The sequence below is a fragment of the Phalacrocorax aristotelis genome, chromosome 17 (genome assembly GCF_949628215.1).
Source record: "Phalacrocorax aristotelis chromosome 17, bGulAri2.1, whole genome shotgun sequence".
NCBI classification, from domain to species: Eukaryota; Metazoa; Chordata; class Aves; order Suliformes; family Phalacrocoracidae; genus Phalacrocorax; species Phalacrocorax aristotelis.
The window spans coordinates 3,416,463-3,436,471 of NC_134292.1; the positions used below are offsets into that span (position 1 = coordinate 3,416,463).

General features: G+C 45.3%; 1 protein-coding gene across 1 annotated transcript; it reads right to left on the reverse strand.

Moving 5' to 3' along the window:
- Window positions 1-673: 673 nt before the first annotated feature.
- TNFSF8 (TNF superfamily member 8) lies at window positions 674-17,703 on the reverse strand. Its single transcript, XM_075112238.1, has 4 exons — window positions 17,497-17,703; window positions 10,694-10,739; window positions 1,878-1,949; window positions 674-1,324 (listed from the first exon to the last, which is right to left on the reverse strand). The coding sequence occupies exons 1-4, from the start codon at window positions 17,689-17,691 to the stop codon at window positions 927-929; spliced, it is 711 nt and encodes a 236-aa protein (XP_074968339.1). The 5' UTR covers window positions 17,692-17,703; the 3' UTR covers window positions 674-926.
- Between the last annotated feature and the right edge of the window lie 2,306 nt (window positions 17,704-20,009).

The window sequence follows — 20,009 nt, forward strand, 5'->3', positions numbered from 1 at the left end:
TGCATGCATTAGAGGTGTATTTACACACCAGTGTGGTCTGGTGCCATGCAGGGTACTGTCAAACAGGCAGGACAGGATTCGAGGAAAATGTATCATAGGGAGCTTTGTTATGCGGCTAGATTTGCAACTAGATTACTCTTTTAATATTTGTTATGAGAAGGTCTAGAAAACCCAAGTGGGAACAGAGACTGAGCACTGTGCATATACAAAGTCTCTGCCCCAAAGAGCTTAATATTTAAATAGAAAAGGTGGATAAATAGTGTAAAGGAAGACACTTGGAAGTGAATTGCATAAAGTCCATAGCAGAATGCAGCACAGAAATATCCTGTAAGTCCCAAATCTCCTGTGTCCTGTCCCAGAGTTTTAGCTACCAGCCTGAGAGTCAATAATTTTGTGATGTTTACTTTCATAAGATCTATCTGTAAACTTACTCCAGAGTTGTGGTTGCACGCTCCGGTTGTAAATAGAGTCTTAGTTAAAAGCTTTGACTGTTAGTTTTTTGGAAAGACCATGTCAAGGTACTACTCCATAAAATTCAGTTAAAAAGATTTCCCCATCTCCTGAGCACAGGCACCTTGCCAGTGGTCTGTAAGCCAAAAAGTCTCAATATTGCATATTCTTCTCATAATCTAGTTATGTTTTAATCTGTGTTTACACAGTACTGTTTTGAGGAACCATAGGCAGATCTGGGGGTTATATGGTGGAGAGTCCAACAACAATCGTACCCTGAAGCAAACCAGAGCAATCTGTCAGTTGTGGGTCTTGCAGTGTTTTAGGTTTCATTCTGGGACATTCTCAAAGTTCCTTGTTGAACCTAGCGATGAGGTAAGACAGGAAATTTAAAACAAGGTGTTGCCTAGTAAAAGCAGGCTACTGTAGTTCAGAGAAAGATAAGTGTGGGCAGCAGTGGGAAGTCAGACAGCTGCTCACATTTCATCACTGTACCTCAAGACACCAAGAACGTTTTCATTGGGAAGAGAAATTTCATTCAAGAATTTAGGATGATTAAGTGTTACTGATATTCGGTCCTTCACATTCAGGTATGTCAAATGCAGCTGGAACAAGGTTGTAAAAGTCTTTTCCTGGCACGTTTCTGATGCACAGCATGTGGATAATGTTTGCCTGTTGACTTTGCCGTTCACAAGGAGCTCTATCTTGAGGTCAGTGGGGTTGTTTGAACAGTTGGGAAAATGAAAGTTCAAGTGGCAATAGATCAAGTAGAGGCCTTGTTTCTGTATCACCAGCTCTTCGCTCTGGCACTGGATGTCTTCACAAATACCCTTCTCCGTCAAGCTCAGTTTGGAACTGTTTACTGGATTGGACACTAGAAAGCAAAGCAAACACATTTTAAAATGAGCCGCTGGGCTATATTGGCCTGGATTCAGCCTTATGAGACTCACAGCAGTGTGTTTCCTGGTAAAAGGAGACACCTGTTCAGTGGTTTTCCTGCAGGAAGCTCCAAGAAGAGGCCCTGGCTGGATGGCTGAGAGCTTACACATGAAAGTGGGGTGTTAAAAATTTCCAAGGACTTACACAGCCCTCGGGAAACCCAAGACAGGGAGATGCGGTGAAAATGGCCTTCTGCAATATTTAAAGGGAAATAATGGAGATGCATATTAATGTGTTTGTGTGCAGAAGGTCTCTATTTTATTTTTTTTTAATCGAGTTAAAAGAAAAGTTTATGTGATCAGATAGGGGCTTTACCAAACACACCCACATTTTAGGAAAGCTAAGGATTTTTTTCCTATAAAATGCCCATTTGGTGAAAAAGATATTTGCCACTAAAACCAGTTCACATAACACCAACAGCCTGCTCTTCAGCCAGCTCTGCACTCTCTCTTTGCCAACTCGTGCCCTCCACTGGGCTCCCCACTGACCTCTCATGTACGCAGCGGCTGTCTTGGTCGGGAAATTCTGTAGGATTCTTAAATAGTCTTCGGAGGTGTTCCCTGAAGGAAACAACAGATTAAGTGACCACTCCTGATCTTTTTGTACTGTAAAATGCTGTCAGCTTTTGGCACGTCACTTATGTGCGGTAACTGCGCTATGGACAAACTCCACAGCAGCAGCTCCAAGGTGACAAGCAGCAGCAGCAGCTAGAACCAGCATGTTGGAGACTCTTACTCCTTGGCTGATAAAATCTTATCTGCACAAGGAATGTATAGCACTGTAACTCTATCGGTAAATCTGTAACAGTATAAAGCCCTGGTAGATTGCAGTTGTCGGTCCAAAATATTGTATTTCTTATTCTCCTTCTTACAAATAGAAATCACATGCAGGTAAGCTTAACTTAATCAAATTATTTGTATGGTGCGATTACAGAAAGAAGCTTTAAGACATCTAAGTGGAACATACTTCTGAAAATGGCTCTATGGGTGCTTTTGAAATGTCACTCTGTTCTCTCACAGTTAAAATGTCGATGTCACCAGGGTTTCAGGTGAGGTTCACCCGGCAGGTTCGGGCCAAAAAGCCCGTGCCAGAGGCGCTGGGACAGCTTCGGTTCTAGGTGCGCGGCGGAGAAGGGGCTCGCACAGCGCCGGCACCTCGGTTCAGTGCAAAAGGCAGCTGTGTCGCAAGGGAATGTCCCCAAAACCCAGAGCCCCGGGGCGGGGAGGTGCCGGGGCTGCCCCGCCGCAGCGCGCCCCTCCCTCGGCCGGACGGCTCCCTCCCCCGGCCGCGCCCGGCACCGCATCCCGGCACCGCATCCTAAAGCGGCACCGCATCCTAAAGCAGCACCGCATCCCGAAACAGCACCGCATCCCACCATGGCACCGCATCCCGCCACAGCACTGCTACTGCACCGCATCCCGGCGCCGCATCCCAGCGCCGCATCCCGCCACAGCACCGCATCCCAGGATGGCATCCTGCTACCACATCCCAGCACCGCATCCCAGCATGGCACCGCATCCTGGTGCCACATCCCAGCACCATATCCCAGCACGGCACTGCATCTCGGTACTGCATCCCGAAACAGCACCGCATCCCGGCATCGCATACCGCCACCACATTCCTGCACAGCACCGCATTCTGGGACAGCATCCCGCTACCGCATCCCAGCACCACGTCCCAGGACGGCATCCTGGCACCACATCCCGGGCCCTGCATCCTGGCGCTGCATCCCAGTATCCCAGCTCCTGCATTCCAGACCCTGTACCCCACCACTTCCCCTCAGATTTCACCTCCTTTCCAGCCACACTTCACCTTCCCATCTGTTCTGTGTAAGGTTTTCCTCCTTTCACCTTACTGGGCATTCATTAGGTGGCACTGGTTATTCCTCCTTTATTTTGTGACTGTGGAGAGCACAGTCTTTACTGCCCTGTGCAGCCCACAGACATAGGGACACACAGACAAGAGAGAGATTCAGGAAAACAGGATATATCACTGCAGCCAGGCAGGTGAAAGGTTATTTCGCACTGTGTTGGCTCTCCTTTACATCTCTCAGCCCTGCTGCAGCTGTGGAAGGGATGTGCGTAGGAGCTCAGATGGGAGACTGGCAATTCCCTGTGGTTTATTCTGCAGCTGAACACCAGGAATAAAGTTTGAAGGAGTTTCAGTAAAGCCTTACAAAATTTTACTACCCTTTCACAGAGTACACAAATCACCTAAGTTTTCCTGTGACTCGGTTTATAAATTTGGTATAAGGGTCACCCAGCCTACAAGGGTCTCTGAAGGACCAGTTAATACACAAAACTAAGTTCTACTAAATCCTGATGCTACTCCATGGCATCAGACGACATATTTCTTGTTCCTTACATGAACAAGAAGGAATTTACTAAATGCAGAGTCAAGGATCTTAACTTTCATAGGATTCCTGAAACTAAGAGTCCAAGAGATTCAAATGTCTGTACCCTTACGGTGTCTGCTTGGCCTGATTTTTAAGAGGTACCTGATCAGGAGGATGAGTAAATGACGGAGAAGCTGGTCCTGCACACAAGTCCCTGGTTGATGATTTGTGACATTGCACCCTTTGCACTCATACTGTTGGAGAAGGAGGCTGTGGATATCTCGAAAGAACGGCAATCTTTCTCTGATTTCAGTAGCTGAAACACTTTTGAGGGAAGCAGATGCTCACTGTGCTCCAGGAATGAGTAAGTCCTGTATCAAAGTCTCTTGGCTCTGCTGGAAATCCCCAAAGAAAAACCAAAGCCTACTTTCCTGATGTTAGCCATGTCAATATAGTGTTTTAGTGAGTACACAGGCACTATAGAGATGTGGAGATATGTCACAGGATAGGAGAAAAAACCATTCTGGTCCTTATTTCAAGCTAAAGCTCTTACGGTGGTAGCAACAGTCTCTGGTAATGCATAGTCAGCGCCCTAAGCCCACTCATAGTACAAGCGTCCTGCAAGAAGGGAGAGTATTTTTACAGAAACTCAGTGGCATTTGGGGGGTTTACCCTATAAAGCAGAAAATCCCCTGCTGCTCCAGCATACTTTGGAAGCTGCAGCCCTGCAACATCTGCTAAGCAAGCAAAACGCGGCGCCTGCACACAAACAGCCTGGCGCCGCCTGGAGCCCCAGCAGTCATGAGCTGTCTCAGGATATTCATGGCATCTCTCAAGATCTACCCCTCACTGATCTAGCTGCACTTTGCATTTCCAGAGCTGTACGTACATTTATTGATGTCAGCAAGTTTTGTGTGTGTGTTTAAACAATTGATTTGGTGACATCAGCTGTGTTTCTGAGAAGGCAAGTTATGGAAAAAGAAATTGTTTTATAGAGACATTTCCGGTTCTCGCTCTGCTGAGGCAGCTTATAACTGATTTCTAGTTTTATTTCTCAAGCTAATTCTTTTATCTGAAACAGTTCAGTGCAAGGCAGGAGAGACTGAAATTACTAGAGTTTCAGGATCGATTGATGGATATGTGCAATCGCATTGCCTAATTGGCTTTGTACTAGTAACAGTGTAAAGCAGAAGTAATCCTACTGAAGTCAACAGGAGCTTAAAAATACTGTGAGAAGTAGGAAAAGCAAAGCCCCATTTGGGACTAAGTACCAAAGAGACCACACTGGTTTCATTGTCCGCTGTGCTGCACAGACGCTGTAGCTCAGGCGGCTTGAAGGAAGCCTGCCGATAAGGAGGGAGTCTTAGCAGGAAGCCATTTAGGTTCTGTCGCCCTAAGGAAGCTTTCAGGAGATAATTCACTTTCGTCTTCCTGACTCCTTTTAGCATAGGATGAGCACCCAGGGGGCACAGCCCTGAGGAAAAGGGTCAGACTATTTCCATGAGCTTAATGCAGCTTTTACCTACTGAGCCAAAGGGGACACTGAGGGGGATCTCATCGATGCTTATAAATATCTGAAGGGTGGGTGTCAGGAGGATGGGGCTGGGCTCTTTTCAGCGGTGCCCAACGCCAGGCCAAGGGGCCACGGGCACAAGCTGGAACACGGGAAGTTGCACCTGAACATGAGGACAAACCCCTTCCCTGTGCGGGTGCCAGAGCAGGGGCACAGGCTGCCCAGGGAGGCTGTGGGGTCCCTTCCCTGGAGACATTCACACCCCGCCTGGCCGCGGTCCTGTGCCCCTGCTCTGGGGGTGCCTGCTCCAGCAGGGGGTGGGACAGGGTGAGCTCCAGAGGGCCCTTCCAGCCCCTGCTGGTCTGGGATTCTGTGACACACTGCAGGACTGTGAAATGGGACTCAGTGGCGCCGTGGCCTCACTGACATTCCCATGATTTCTACCTGCAGTACAAAATGGAAAGAGTCTCATCAAAACACAGCAGGACCTAAAGGGGCTGTGTCCTGCCAGGAGGAACCCAAGGGCTGTGGGACATGTGGATACACTCAGACCTGCTGTCTGAGGAGATGTGACTGTGCCTGGGGAACTTTCCTCACTGCAGGCTGCCTCAGTTTCTCCACCTCTGAGATGGGTATAATGGGAGCACAGACAAAGGGCACTGAAACCAAGAGCTGAAAGTGGCATGCCAGAGTGCAAAGTGTTGATACCCAGACACGGAAAGCCCCTCAAATGGGGTTTTTGAGGCTTGTCCTAGTACCAGTCACCTCTTACAGTGATATTCCTCTGCAGGGTGTGTGGCATTACAACTAGCTGGAGGCTGAGTGTGGACAGGCACAAGGGCAGGTCAAAAGGTTGAACTTATCTTACAAGGTGAAGAGCTGTGGATAGGCAAGAAACAGCTTTCAGTTCCTCTGTACCCCCGGCTGATTTAAGTACTTATAAAATTAGGCAAGGTGATTTCATACCTCTCTGTCAGCATGCTAGATTTAGCAGAACTTGTTTAATTTTTTCAGCAGCCACTACTTGCAGCTATCTTTAACTCCCTTCCTCCAGTTAAGTGTCTTACAAACAGCTGCCAGCTGGTGCTGATGGGCTGTCCCAGCTGAGTGACACTGTGACAAGCACCAGCTGGGTGATGTCCTCTCCTGGGTCAGTGGCAGAGCTGGGCTCTGCTCGTGGCTGCACCAGTCACATGCGCACTGCGTGCCTTTGTTCCTCGAGAGCCCAAGGACTGTCACTCTGGTTCTGTGCATTGAAAGGGAACTGAACTTATCTGACAATTTAACCTCCTTCCAAAAATATAAACTTTAGAAGTGTCAGTTTCTTTCCTCCAAATTTAGGAAGAACCTCTTATAAACATCACTGCACACCCGACTGCTGCAGATCTTGTAGAGTTTAAGGCCAAAACTATTCAAGTGTCTAGCCTGCTCATCAGTATAGCATAGGTCACATAGTTTCATGAGCCATTCATACATATATTCCTCTGTAACTTGCATTTTAAGTGCTGGAGAGACAGAAGATCTAACACTCAGCATTTTGTACCAATACTGGTCATCTCATTATGAACTAAATAAGCAACCAGCCCCTGTTATGACTAACTGGAATCTGTCTAGCTGCAGTTTCTTCTGGATACTTGCCTAGGAGGATGCCTGTGCACTCTTTCCAGTATTTGCAAGCCCAGGCTTGCCCAAATTTTTTGAACTGAGAAACACAGCTCATATGCCCGGACCTCCCGAGAGCAGACAGAACCTTAACCAGTTTCCCATGTATGCACACATACACAGGCATGTATGGAAGCTGAAAAACAAAAAATCTATGTGGCCTAAACATAAGAGATCCATTTCTGAAGACTAACAGCTCAGCAGTTTCAGTAGTGTTGTGCTGGGACAATTCCAGGCTGGAAGAAATCAGATTTAGTTGTAGAAGGCCAAACTGCACTCAGAGATATTGCTGTAAGCCTGGAAAGGCTTGTTTGCTTCTCTGGCTTCAGCCTGATTTACTCTAGGGTGGCAAGGATGTGAATGTCACCTGTATTATCTTAGGTTCTCAGAGCCAGATTTTTATTTGGGAACCTATTTCCCGTTGAAACTGTGAATGGGGTGCTGGATTTCCTTTCCTGGTCTGTCCATCAACTGTTAATGGATCTTACTGCCAGACAAAAATATATGTAAATAGTGTGTGTGCATATCTATCTACAGGTTTTTCCTTCTGTAAATGAGAACAGATTTTGGTATCATGTCTTTGTAGTTCAAAATAACTAGAAAAACCATCAGTCCAGGATTACAACCCTTATAGGGAAACAAGGTTTAGAGAGGGCAGTGAGGAGGCAATGAGGTCTGAACCTCTCCAGATGCTGGCAGGTCATAAATTTCTCTGTGACTTAGTTTTCCTCTAAAGAATGAACCTAAAAATAATAACTCTCTGACTCATATTACTATATGATTTGACATTTATGAAATGTGGATGAGTTTCCACATAAAAATAGTTCCACAGAAAGAATGGTTCACAAACATCTAGTCCACGATGAATTTAATTCTTTCCCCCTGTTGCTCAGGTACTCCACCAACAATGGCACACAGATTTTGAGGAGATTTATATCATTTTTCAATCATTTTATTATGTGACATTGCATCACTCTCAGCTACTGCTTGTGGATTCCTGCAAACACATCCACTGAAGACTGCCAGCTGAGTCAGGAATGTAAACCTTCAATAAATCTCCTTCAGTGCCCACTGGTGTTTAGCTGATAATAGAACATAATCTCATTGGAAATCTAAACGAAATCATTGTGTTTCTCCTGCTTTAATATTACAAAATTAATTCAGTGATGTAGCTGTGGCTGGACCACTGTCCATTTGCATTACAATACAGTCTCTGCCTGAGTGAGCCCCAACTGTTCCCCCTAGCACAGTCCTGCACCCCTTGCTAGTGTCTCCAAGATGTTTTGCACAAGTAGGTACCGACACAGCGCTGGAGCAAGGCTGGGCACCAAGTTGGCAACTTGGCAATGCTCATTTTTTGCATGCCTTCCCGTTTTGACAACAAAGGGCTTCAAAGCCCTGTTGTGAACAAGGTGGGCACAAAATACATGCAAATTATACTATCAACATCTGGGCTGCAGATCTGAGAGGCAGACACAGAACCAAACCTAAATCGACAGCAACGTCAGCCTCACCACATCCCTGTCCTGAAATGTTTCTTACATTTCTGTTTCTTGCTGCTCTGCGGCTGCTGGATGGGGCGTTGCAGCAGCTGCTGCAACTCCCTGCTTAGAAGTCAGCAAGCGATGCCTGGCAGCATATGACAGAGCTCCCTGCCGAGGGGCTCTCAGTAAACTACCCGCTGGGATATATTAATCAATTATCCCTGGTTTATGCATTTTAAGAGAAAAATAAAAGACCATTGTAATTTGCTCACACTTTAATGCCCCATTACCCTGCCAGAGACATACAATAGAGACTGATAGGCCATGAGGGGTAGGCTGATAGAGCGCTTACACCCGTTGCAAACAGCTTTAGCAACTCTTCCTGCCTTGTGGGGTTTCTCTATCATTCCCTGCTTTGTCTTTCACTAATGGTGTCATCTCAGAGTTAGCAGCAGAATTCAGAGCAAGAGGGTGCCTGTGATTGATATTGACCCAAAGACAGAAAGGTTTCTGGCTAATGAAACATCATCCTGTACATTCCTGGAGAGAGTACATTCCTCCTCTCTAGCGCCTGCCAGTTATTGATGAGCAGAAAAAGCAACTGGCATAGGTTGCCTGACATGAAATTAAAATATATGTATTACAATGCACTTCTGAATTAGCGAGACCTCTCCTCCCTGCCCTGGGAATGCCAGTATTGCTTGTGCTGTGCTTTGAAATAATACTGACTGACAGGTACAATCTCTGTGGCTCCCCTGTCAATCACTAGACTCCACACCAACAACTTTCACTACATCTTCCTAACTGGTGGTAAAACTCAGCCATGAAAACCAGCACAGTTCTGGTAACTTCTCTGAGGTTGTGTTGGTTTACAGGAGCGGAGGTTCTGCTCTGGGACCATATGGCCTCCCAGCTGCTGGGGACTCTCCATCATCAACTGGGAACCATGGGTAGCAAGGCTGATGTTTTGCAGCCTATGAGGTTTCCAAAGCTTTTTTTTGGGCACTTTTGGGATACACTGGAGTGGGGCTGTGGGGCTGTGATGTGACTGCCCAAATGCCCTTATCCAAATCTGCCTTGTATGTTCAGACCCTGCTTTATTTCTGAGGAACTTCAGGTACAAAATAAAGCACTAGAAGACTTAAGAGATACTTAAAAAGACTTAAGGAACTACTTAGGTTGATAAGAGAGAAAGCAATTAAGAAACACGCTTAGGATGTCCCAGAGACGGGGACACCATCCTATGGGGAGAATGAAATCCCTCCAGGTTACAGGAATTTTAAAACATGAAAAATGCTGGTTAAGCAAGGTGTGAAGTTCTCAGGAAGGACGCAGTAACATGCAGGGACTACTTTGAGACCTGTGGGCTATGAAACAAGCCCAATATGGAAGAGTCTTGGATTAAAAAATTATCCAAGATGCCCAAATGAAGCATTACGTCATTTGTGTGCAAAAATGCAGCTGCAGAAAAATTGGTTACATGATTAGAACTCTCTGGACCTTGAACTTCAATTTTCCATTCTGCCATCGCTTCTAGATGAACGAAGTGCTTCATTTTTCCCATCTGTAGTGTGGGAGGCAATGGTAGCTCCCACCCTATGGGACTGAGTATGGACTTGTATTTGCAAGAAGTGAGAATACTTAGTACTAAGGGCTGTGTAACCAGGGAAGCAATGCCAATGAAATACATAGTGCTCCTTCTGATTTACGCTAAGGAAAAGCAGAATCTTGGTACACTGTCTCTGCTAGTCTAGTTAGACAGTTTTTTTCCCAATTTGGACTCTCTGTGCTCATACTTTGCCTGTTTTAATTCCTTGCCCTGTGCCTCTTGTCCCTCCTAGACCTACCCATTGCCTCCTCTGTTTTCCCCGTAAACCAGTAGGAAACACATGACTGCTCCAGGCCAGAGGAGTACAGGAGAAATTTCAGTTGTTTTGAAATATATGCCAGCACATTTGCACCCATGCCTTGCGAGGATGGGTACATTATGCCCACACGTGCAAGAGCCAGCCCTTAAAATAAGACCTAATAGTCAGACTGAGTTCACATCCTCTGGCAAAAAGGCTCTCTTGCAAAGACACCTCAGGGCAGATTCAGTCATACTTGTTATTTCCTCAGCCATGCACTGGTTTCCGGAGGTACCGAGTAATTTGAAAACTTTCTTCTTCTTCTTCTTCCCCGCCCCACCCTTGGCTTTTCACCAAGAGGAGACTTTATGTGAAATGTTACAACGTGCACAATTGGCTTCTCCTGGGCAATATTTGCATTAGATGAGATAAATGGCATGTTTAGTGAATTTAGGTGTCTTACCTGTCCTGATAGGTTTTGCGATGCCCTCCGTGGCACGATCAACTGCCTGAAAGAGAAACGAGAGGAGGGGTAGTTACTCCAGGAGCACATCCATGTTCAAGTACGATCCTGCTTTAAAAGTGGATCTTAAAAGCTTCCACTGCCTGCCACGAAGGCAATACACAGCCTGATGCACAGGCAGCCAGTGCCAGGTGCTATAGATCGTAGGCTTTTATAAAGTGAGGGATTTCTGTGGAGCAAACAGCTCTGGCAAGCTCTCTGCACTCATCCAAATATCATCCTCAGTCATCCCTCACCATTGACCTTTTTTTCTAACATAGAAAACCTACATTTCTGACACAGCCAGAAATTCTCTCAGTGCAGTAAGATGTGTGTGGCTTTTGTTGGGGCTGTTTTGGAAGCACAAGTCCCCAAAACCTCACTCTGTGACTTGCAAAAGCTTGGAGACAATAGGACAAGTGGGACTGGACACCCTTGAGAGCCAGTCTCCGTCCCTGGGAAGCCAGTAGCCGGGTGAAAATAAAAGCTGTAGAGCCCCAACACGGGTCTGAGAGTGACAGAGTTGTTCTGCTTCACCTTTCCTCCTTCTTCGTGCTGGGATGTAAACCCAAGGGTCAAAATAGCACGGGAAATTGTCCTCAATCAGCATGGCCTGAGAACTTCTCAGGAAACATGCTCCCGGTGTGAAATATGGCAGGCTTCATCTGTGGTCTTGCTTCTGCTTTATCACACCTCTCTGCCATCCAGACATACAACCCTGAAGCCTATGCTTGCTTGCATATTACTTCTACGCAAGTAAAGTAACCGACAGCTCATAAATGTCTGTCAGTGCCCTTGAGGAGCAAACAAATTCTCCCAACAGCCAAAGGAAGATACTGAGAGTTCCTCAGTGCTTGAAACTGTGACATGTCCCTTCACCCAAACACACCAGGCAGTCCCACAGTGAATTCAGTATCAGGGAGTGGTTTTTGCTCAGGCTAGCCTAAACCAGCTCCTCTTACCTGGATACCAATTACCTGGGCTAATTATGCAGGCTAACCAGCCCAGGCCCAATTTGGCATAGGATCATAGGATCATAGGATATCTGGAGTTGGAAGGGACCCATAAGGATCATTGAGTCCAACTCCCTGCTCCTTGCAGGACCAGCTAAAACTAGACTATATGATTAAGAGCATTGTCCAGATGCTCCTGGAACTCTGACAGGCTTGATGCCTTGACCACTTCCCTGGAAAACCTGTTCCAGTGACCGACCATGATGCCCAAGAAGAAGAAAGTTGGGAAGCTGCTTTAGCAGAACATCTAATATCTCCTGGAGGAATGAGGCACACCATGCACGTGGTGGGAGACAACTTCATCCATAGCAGTCTTAAAACATAAGCGTATTATTCCTGTGTGTAAATAGGATAATGTGTGGCATGGGGAGAAGGATGATGGTTGGAGAGTGAGAAAAGTCATGTTGGGTTTGTTTGTGGTACTTAATGTTCTAGCCTTAAATGTTTAAGAATACTTTAAATTAGATTTTGGCCTGACGTGATCTTGTTTTCAACCATGGCTGAAGTGTAGAGCTGCATCTGCTCCCAGCAAAGCAATATTATCCTTCGGTCTAACGCCAAAATACTGTGTCTTGCAGACAGGGGTGGCGTAGTTGCTTCATAATTTGGGTATCTGTAATACACGAGTTGTTCATTTTCTCTCCCCACGCCTATGCAACACAGGGGAGAAGTTACTTGTTGAGACAGTGTATCTCCAGGTGACCTTCCTAAGCTGTACAGGAAGGCTGCTGGGTTAGGAGAAGAACGGGAACCTAGAGATGTAGTTTGAAAAACCAGGCATTTCCAAGCTTTTTGATCCCCTATACAACGTCCTCCCTTGCAAGCTCTCATGGATTCTATGCACACATGTCATCAAATGTGGGACTGAGAACAGTCTTGGCTGAAAATACTCCCAAGGACCATCTTCCGGAACCCCTCAGCTCCTGTCTTGGACCCTTGCACTGGGCTGGGCCTCTCACAAGCACTCAGGGCGCAGGGAGCTGTTACTTTTCAATACAATGTATGAGCATTTCTGCCCTCTGCGGAGAATTAAAAGTATTTTTGCACGACAGAAAGGGGATGATCTGTCCCCAGCTAGATTATGCTAAACAAAATCAGATAGCAGATCCACTGCTGCCTGTAAAGAAGTGTTTGGTAGAGTGATTGAGACATTATCGTTGGTGAGGTGCTCACCTTGCAGCCCTCCCTTGGAGATGGCGTGCAGGATAAGGCTGATGGCTCACAGCTTGCTTTGTAGTCAGGGTAACAGAAACAAAATTAAAATGTATTAATGTATGGTGTTCTCACCTGGGAATTCTCCCAGTGGGTGAAAACAGCAGATACTAATGCAATTTATTTTAGTGACAATTGAGTGGATATTCAAATAAAACTTTAAAGCTTGCTTTGAAATATTACTGGCATTACTTCTTTATTTTCTAACAGCACAAATATTGGATGTAATGCTGTAATTTAGAATGCAAAGAGGCACACAGTAGGAGCTCAAAGAGATTAAATTCTTCCGTGCCAGCTCAGGAAGAATTCATGACAATGAATTTCACCTTCTCTGGAGTCATCTGGGTGCTGATGATGAAGGATCTCAGTCTTTACTCAGCAAGCAGAATAATTTGAGTTTGCTTCAATATAGAAAATTATAATTCATTTCACAAGAAATTTTCCCAAGCTGAGACAGACTGGTGCTGCTAGAGGGTCATTCTAATGTCCTGTGTCAGAACTCTGAATATTCATTCAACCAGGGGTCTCTGAAGCGTGTATCCACCTCCAGAAAGTATAAGGAAACACACCCTGAAAGCACAGTCTGCCAGAAACTGGCCTGGGGTCAGCTTAACTAGGTCCAAGACACTTCCAAAGCACGTCCACACAGCAGCTCTGGGGGATCAGCTCTTTGGACTGCTGTCCTCGAAGGAAGTTTTGCAATTTGAAAAAAAGCCTCAACGCTCTCCCATGTTTTTGCTCAGCCTCAAACCATCATTACCTGTCTCTGGCTGAGGGGGAAGGACAGCAGCGGCACTTTAGGTAGGTGGCCCTGAGTTACCAAGAGGCAAAGGTAGAAACTACACACGAAAGCTCTAGAAAGGCAAGTGCCATCCATGCAGCTGATCTGACAATGAGCATCACAGGAAACATAGCTCTGTGTGAAATTCAGCTCTTCCAGTCCTGGCAAAACCTATTAAAGTGACGCCTCTAGAGAGCAGATGACTGTCACCGTACAGAACACCGATGGCAAGAGTTGGATCAGTGCAGTTTTCTTCTGAATTGCCTCAGTGGTTTTCCTGTGGTGTTCAACAAGTGGGAAATCTGCTTTCAGGGGCAATTTTCAGTGGCTGGGTTTTTTTTTTTTTGTTTTGTTTTGCTTTGTTTTTTAATTTTTAATTTTTGTCAGGATTCTCCACCAGAGGGGGCCAATAGACGCCGATTAGGGCAGTCCATTACAAGATTATTTTTAAGCAGACATAAATCAGCAAATCCACGGTGCAGGAACTTGCTAGGTGCTGTAGTTGGGATTCCTTGTTACGGCAGTCCCACTGCTAAATGGGTTTTACATTTTTGACTCCAGCAGCCTTGAAGACTAAATCAGCAAATATAAATATCTTCACTGACTGTTATCATTTGCAACACTGGTGCCTTAACTCTGCTGGAAAGATTTGCCCGCTCAGTTTGGAGGTTAAAAATATTAAGTCTACAAAATCCAGAGCAGTGATGGCCCATCCCAGATTATGAACTTTGAACGTTCACACAGAATTGTTCACAGAGGTAGGTGGCCTAGTTGTCTGATACAGCATACCTTGCAGTACAGCATAAGATTTACTAGGGCATGTGTGTCTTAAAATTACATTTGCCTGCTCCTTTCTGTCCTATACTCTTTCACTGATTGTGCATATATCTTTCTATATATATAAATAAATATGTTTATCTACATAGATGTGTAAATATACATATAACTAGCAGCAGTGAAATGCAGCAGGCAGAGGGTGGAGGTTTCAGCACTCTTGTAACAGTGTTAAGAAAAATAAAGGCCGTGGACCACCATACACCAACTATTCTTATTCCAGAGGAAAACAAAGTCACTTGTAATATCGAGACAAGTGAATGGCCTGAAGCCAAGGGTTTCTGCAGATGAAAGCTGAAGAAATGAACTGACTTCAGCACTGCACATAGTTAGTTTCAAAAACCATAGTTTAGTTCCAAAAAACATAGTTTAGTTCCAAAATATGACACTTCCCAAGTCTGACACTAATGTGTTGTGCCACCCTTCCTGAAAACAAGGCGTAAAGGAAATTTCTTGGGGTGTTGGAAATTTCTGGGCAGGGGATGGTGAAAAAGTATATTAGAAGTGTTGTTAGATTCACAGAAGCAGTTCTGGAATCATAGTCGCTTTTTTGTTTTAGTCTTTCATGTTGGATTGCCCTTGCTCAGAGCGCCTAGACTTTGGGTGATGTGAGCGCCTTGTTTCTACACAGTTTGAATTTCCCTTTCCAATGCATTTTCCTTCATCTTAAACTAGGCAAGTGTAAATTCATCAAAAGGAAGACAAGCAGCCAACTTCCATGTACCTGCAATGGGGATAGGGGACTGGGTGATCTTGCCACCAGCAGCCTCCTCTTAATGCAGTGGTACCCAAGACATGGGTCACAAGACCTGCATTGTCCCTAAGATCCTCTAACATTCCTTTGGACAGAGGCAAATAAAAGTTTCTATCTCAGCTCAGCATAAGGAGGGCACCATTGCCCCTGTGGTCAAGGATCACCCATATAATGCAGCTGACAAGACCTGGAGAGAAAAACAGGTCATCCCAAGAGGCTGATCCACAAAATGTTGGTCCTTTTTTGAGAAGTTACAAAGAAAATAATTAATCCAACTGCTGATGCTCTACTCCCTACAGCAACAGGACTCAATAGCCAGGGATCCAAATACAAGAACCCCCAGACCTCCTGTCCTGGAGCTGCTGAAGTCAACACTTACAAGATGCTCAGCCCAGCCACCACTGTATTTACCAAGGGCGTTTGTGCCTAACCTTATGCTGATGGTGTGACTGTCAGCTAAAGTGGTTTTGGAGCAAGACCTGGAGTTTCTCAAGGAACCCAGCTCACAGAATCAACACTTGTTCCCTGTCCTGGAAATTCAAGACCAGTCACAGATGGAGGATGACTGTGCTGCTTCTGACCTGGGGGTCTTTCTGCTCCCTGAGGACAAGAACAGAAGTTATGCTTTTACTGCCAAATTCCTCTCGCAGCGTAAAATTGCTGCTTGGTTTTGTGTTTCTCACACACCTCAGCTTCCTACTTTCTCCTTCAGCCAAGCTCATTTCCAAAGCACCTGCAATAATGTCATTACTCTTTTAAATTAAAACCTTGACTCTTTCAGTAATGTTGTTCCTCAGGCAACTAGTGTAACTGCCTTTATCCTGATGGAGAGGTAATTTAATGCTTACTTACATAATAAGTACAAATGAAAGCCTCATTATATAGAAAAGCTGCGGCAATTCTGTAATTACCCAGGCTGTTATTTTAAAGATCTCCCTTAATGTCCTACTATTTATCACTTGAAAACCCCCATGTCTCATTCTAACTGTGCCTAAACTGCGTCTCTTTTGGAAGAACGCTGATTTCGGGTAAATGACTCCTCTTTGGTGCAACTTAAAGACGTATCAGTCAAGCCTTCATGGTTTAATTTCAGGGTAATGTGCATAAACAGATACACAAGTTGCATAGGGTAAATTTAGTAAGAGAAAATATTGAGCTGAAAGATCATATTTAGTTTTCCATGGCCAACTTCCTCCAGCAGCCCCATGCTGGTGCCTTCATTCTATGAATAGTAGTGGAAGTACTTCAGCACTTAGATTTTTGTAATAAGATTTCAAAGCCTATAAAAATTCTAACCTTTCATTTTACCCAGGTAAAGTTCATGACAGTGTTTTCTAGTGAGATTAGAAATGCACTTCTCATATTCACCATCACCTGTACCTCTGCTCTGGCTGTAACTGTCTCATTGATTCCCCATTCAACACCAGATCCACTTGAGAGCAATCCTCTTTGTTTTAAGAAGGAAAAAAATGTCTGTAGGCAGAGAGAACTGTTGTTTTTGTCAGCCCTTGCCTCACTTAAGCCCTCCAGTCACCCTTGCTATAACTCTACTTTTGCATGACAAACCCCACCGAAGAGCGGGACTGACAGGGAGGGACAGGGAGCTACTTTGCCCCCAGCCAGTGCTCTGGGTAGTTCAGGAGAGCTCTGCTTCACTGCATCGGTGCATCCCAGCAGAGCACCACGCGGTGTCGCACACAGAGGTGCCTTGTGTTATGTCCGTAACTAAAATTTTTCAGTATTTCAGAGGAACACATGTAGACGCTCCCAGCCCAGACCATCTTGGACTGTCGTCGCTCTTTGTAGAAGCGACAGGAGGCACATATAAAACCAGGCATCAGACACAGAGGCACTGATCTATCTTCTTTCCACCTCTCCTCCTAACTAGGCAGGACAGAGGGTGGCTTGCATCTTGGATTATTAGCTTTCTACTTCCATTTACAGAATAGAAATTGCATGCTACAAGTTAGAGGCTGGAAAAAGATATTTCTTTCGAAAGTTCTTTTCTCTCCCTCTTTGTTTCCTCTTTCTCTCCCCTAATGCATGCGTACGCGTTGACGCCAGGAGGCAGCGACTGTTTTTCTGGCCACAGGATAATTTTTGGAAAGCAGTAGGGTAAAAAAAAAAATAAAGAAGAAAAAGACAGTGAATAAAGTAAGAAATTGCTTACCGTCCTCTGAACCAGTAAGACCATGATGGTGGCTAATGCAAAGACAAGTAACACAACAAGGGTCGCGATGATGAAATACAAACATGTTTTGTTAGTGGCGCCAAGCCTCCTTGAAACAGTGTCTTCATTCACATGCATGGCTGACTCATGAGAGTCCTTCACCTGAAAAAGTGTTTGCTCTTGTGCCGAGCACATTCTTATATACCTCTCGGGTACTGCTCTGTATCTCCTCTTGATCAGGTTCAAGTTGCAGCCCATCTCTGTTCCTGGCAGGATTTTCCCCCTTCATCCTGGCTCATGTGATCTGGAAAAAAAACTTCATCACTTGTAGTACAAAGAAAGAGGGACCTGGGGGCGTGAAGCAGGACGCAGCTGTGAAGAGGGGAAGGAGCTTCATGTTCTTGATCAGGGATTTCGTGATGGCAGTCTTGTATGCTGCAGCGGAGGTTTCTGATGTCAGAAGGTGAATAGTTACCAAGATCAGCTGTCATCCCCCCCGCCCCGTCGTCCCCCCCCCATCACTGGCTTTCTGTGAAATGGAGAGCTATGCAAATTCTGTTCCATTTTATACTCAGTGCAGCTACAGTTCAGTACAGAAATCACCCCAGAACTCTGCCTTCCTGTCGCACAGAGTAACCTCTTCTTACTCCCAGTAGAGTCCCAGAGCTGTGATCGCCAGACCTCTGTGTTCAGAAATGACCAAGGCTTTGAGTTCAGTGACTGTAGCTCCTGCCTGTGAAGGGCTGGAGATGTTGGGTGAGATTTTTCATTGAAGTATTTCACAGAAATGTGTGAGGAAGACATCTCTGATACAGGATGCAAGTTGTAGGCAGAGGCACAGAAAGAAAACGGTCACACCAAAGTTGCTGAAAGCATGATGTTAGGATGTGCCCACAGAGGGTGTGTGTATTCACCTTCCTGCCCTGGCTTATTTGCAGCTAGAGAATTAATGCTCATTTCTACCCTGTCCACAAGCCTTTCTTCGTCCTAGCCTGGGACCATCACCCAGCCATGGGGTTTCTCACAGAACCTAAATGGGGTTTCTTCAACTGGAAATATTTCTACTTCATTCCAGTGTGAAGGGACAAGCCATTACTAACCCTGCATTTTTTATGTGAGATGACTCCTCGCTTTCTGGCCAGTCCCGCTCTGAAAACACTTGGGGGTTTCTGAAAATTTTCACAGTTAGATGTGTGTCCTTTTTTGATTCGTATCAGCGCAAGCCAGTTAACTCTTCCAACATGATCGAGATCACTAGGAGTATTATTTGTCTCAGCTCTTCACAGTTTGGGGATACAAGGATATCAGAGAGGCTGAACAGGATCTCACCAATCGTCCCTCTAGCTCAACACCTTTCCTTCAGTAGAGGGAAACAAGAGATGTCTTGGAATGAATATCAGAACACAAAAAGCAGGTAGAGTTTTTAATTGAGTTTAATTCTCCAGTTTCCTCTGATTTGGGCTTGTGGGATTCCCAAACCAGAGGTAATACCTTTCTATTTTAATCCAATTATTCTTTACACTCCTTATATTAAAGGGTCTTGGCATCTTACTATGATTACTACTATCTTCTAATAAAATCATTAGAGCACAGCACTACAAAAGCTTCCTTAGATTTTCAGAATAGTGTTTTTCAGAGCACCTCTTATCGTCGTGGAAACAGGCACAGTCTATTTTAATCAGAGACAAAGGGAAGCAGCCTCTTCTCCTTAAGGATGAGACAGTAGTGTAACACACTTGGTCAGGGCTTCCTCAGGAAATCTGTTGCTCAAGCCTGACAGCTTGGGTGAGATGGATCCTCACCTGCTGGGTCCTGCCTGGTCAATGTAGAACCTTGGACAGCCGCTGGCAGCAGTGGTTCTCCCTCACCCTGGTTTGTGCTGGAAATTAATCTCGATTTGCAAGGGAAAGATTTACAGAGTCTTGCCTGCGAAAGTTCTTTTGACCCCTTAAAGCAGTCAGTTCTGCAGAGCAACAAACCCAGCTGTTGGGAAGCAGAACATGGAGGTCTCCTACGACGGGCATTGCTCCCCAAACCTCGTTGACAATGTGACTATTCTGAAATGCAGGAAAATCCAAACTATGGAGATCTCGTAGTGACTGGCAACATCTACTGTTCTTGAAAAGATACTTCAACATCTCTTGCTCATGGCTGAGCAGATACATACCTCAGCAAGAGATGATTTTTGAGAGGATAATGGTGATGTAGTTTTAAGGATGTCACATCATGCTTGGTGTCACGAGGAAGGCACTGTCCTCTGTGAGCTTGTAGGCTTCTGTGGTTGTACATGGATGTGCATGGTCAGCTCTTCAAACAGTAAAACATTTGTGCTGAACCTACTTATAAGTGGACAACCAGATACTGTAGTGGTGATGACTACAAAAAAGAAAGAGATCAGTGAAGGCCAGTAAGGGAAAACAGGACAAATTCATTCCCTGTGTAAACAAGTGCAACCTAGAAGAAATTTGGCCCATTACTTTCTAAGCTAAATTTGGTTAGCCAACTAGTACAGC

What these genes read in the sequence shown, in the direction of transcription:
- TNFSF8 (XM_075112238.1), bottom strand. Translation starts at nt 17,691, where the DNA reads ATGTGCTCGGCACAAGAGCAAACACTTTTTCAGGTGAAGGACTCTCAT. An exon ending in TCTTACTGGTTCAGAGGACG is followed by an intron (nt 10,740 to 17,496) that starts GTAAGCAATTTC and finishes TTTCTCTTTCAG; the next exon opens with GCAGTTGATCGTGCCACGGA. An exon ending in AGCCGCTGCGTACATGAGAG is followed by an intron (nt 1,325 to 1,877) that starts GTCAGTGGGGAG and finishes TTTGCTTTCTAG; the next exon opens with TGTCCAATCCAGTAAACAGT.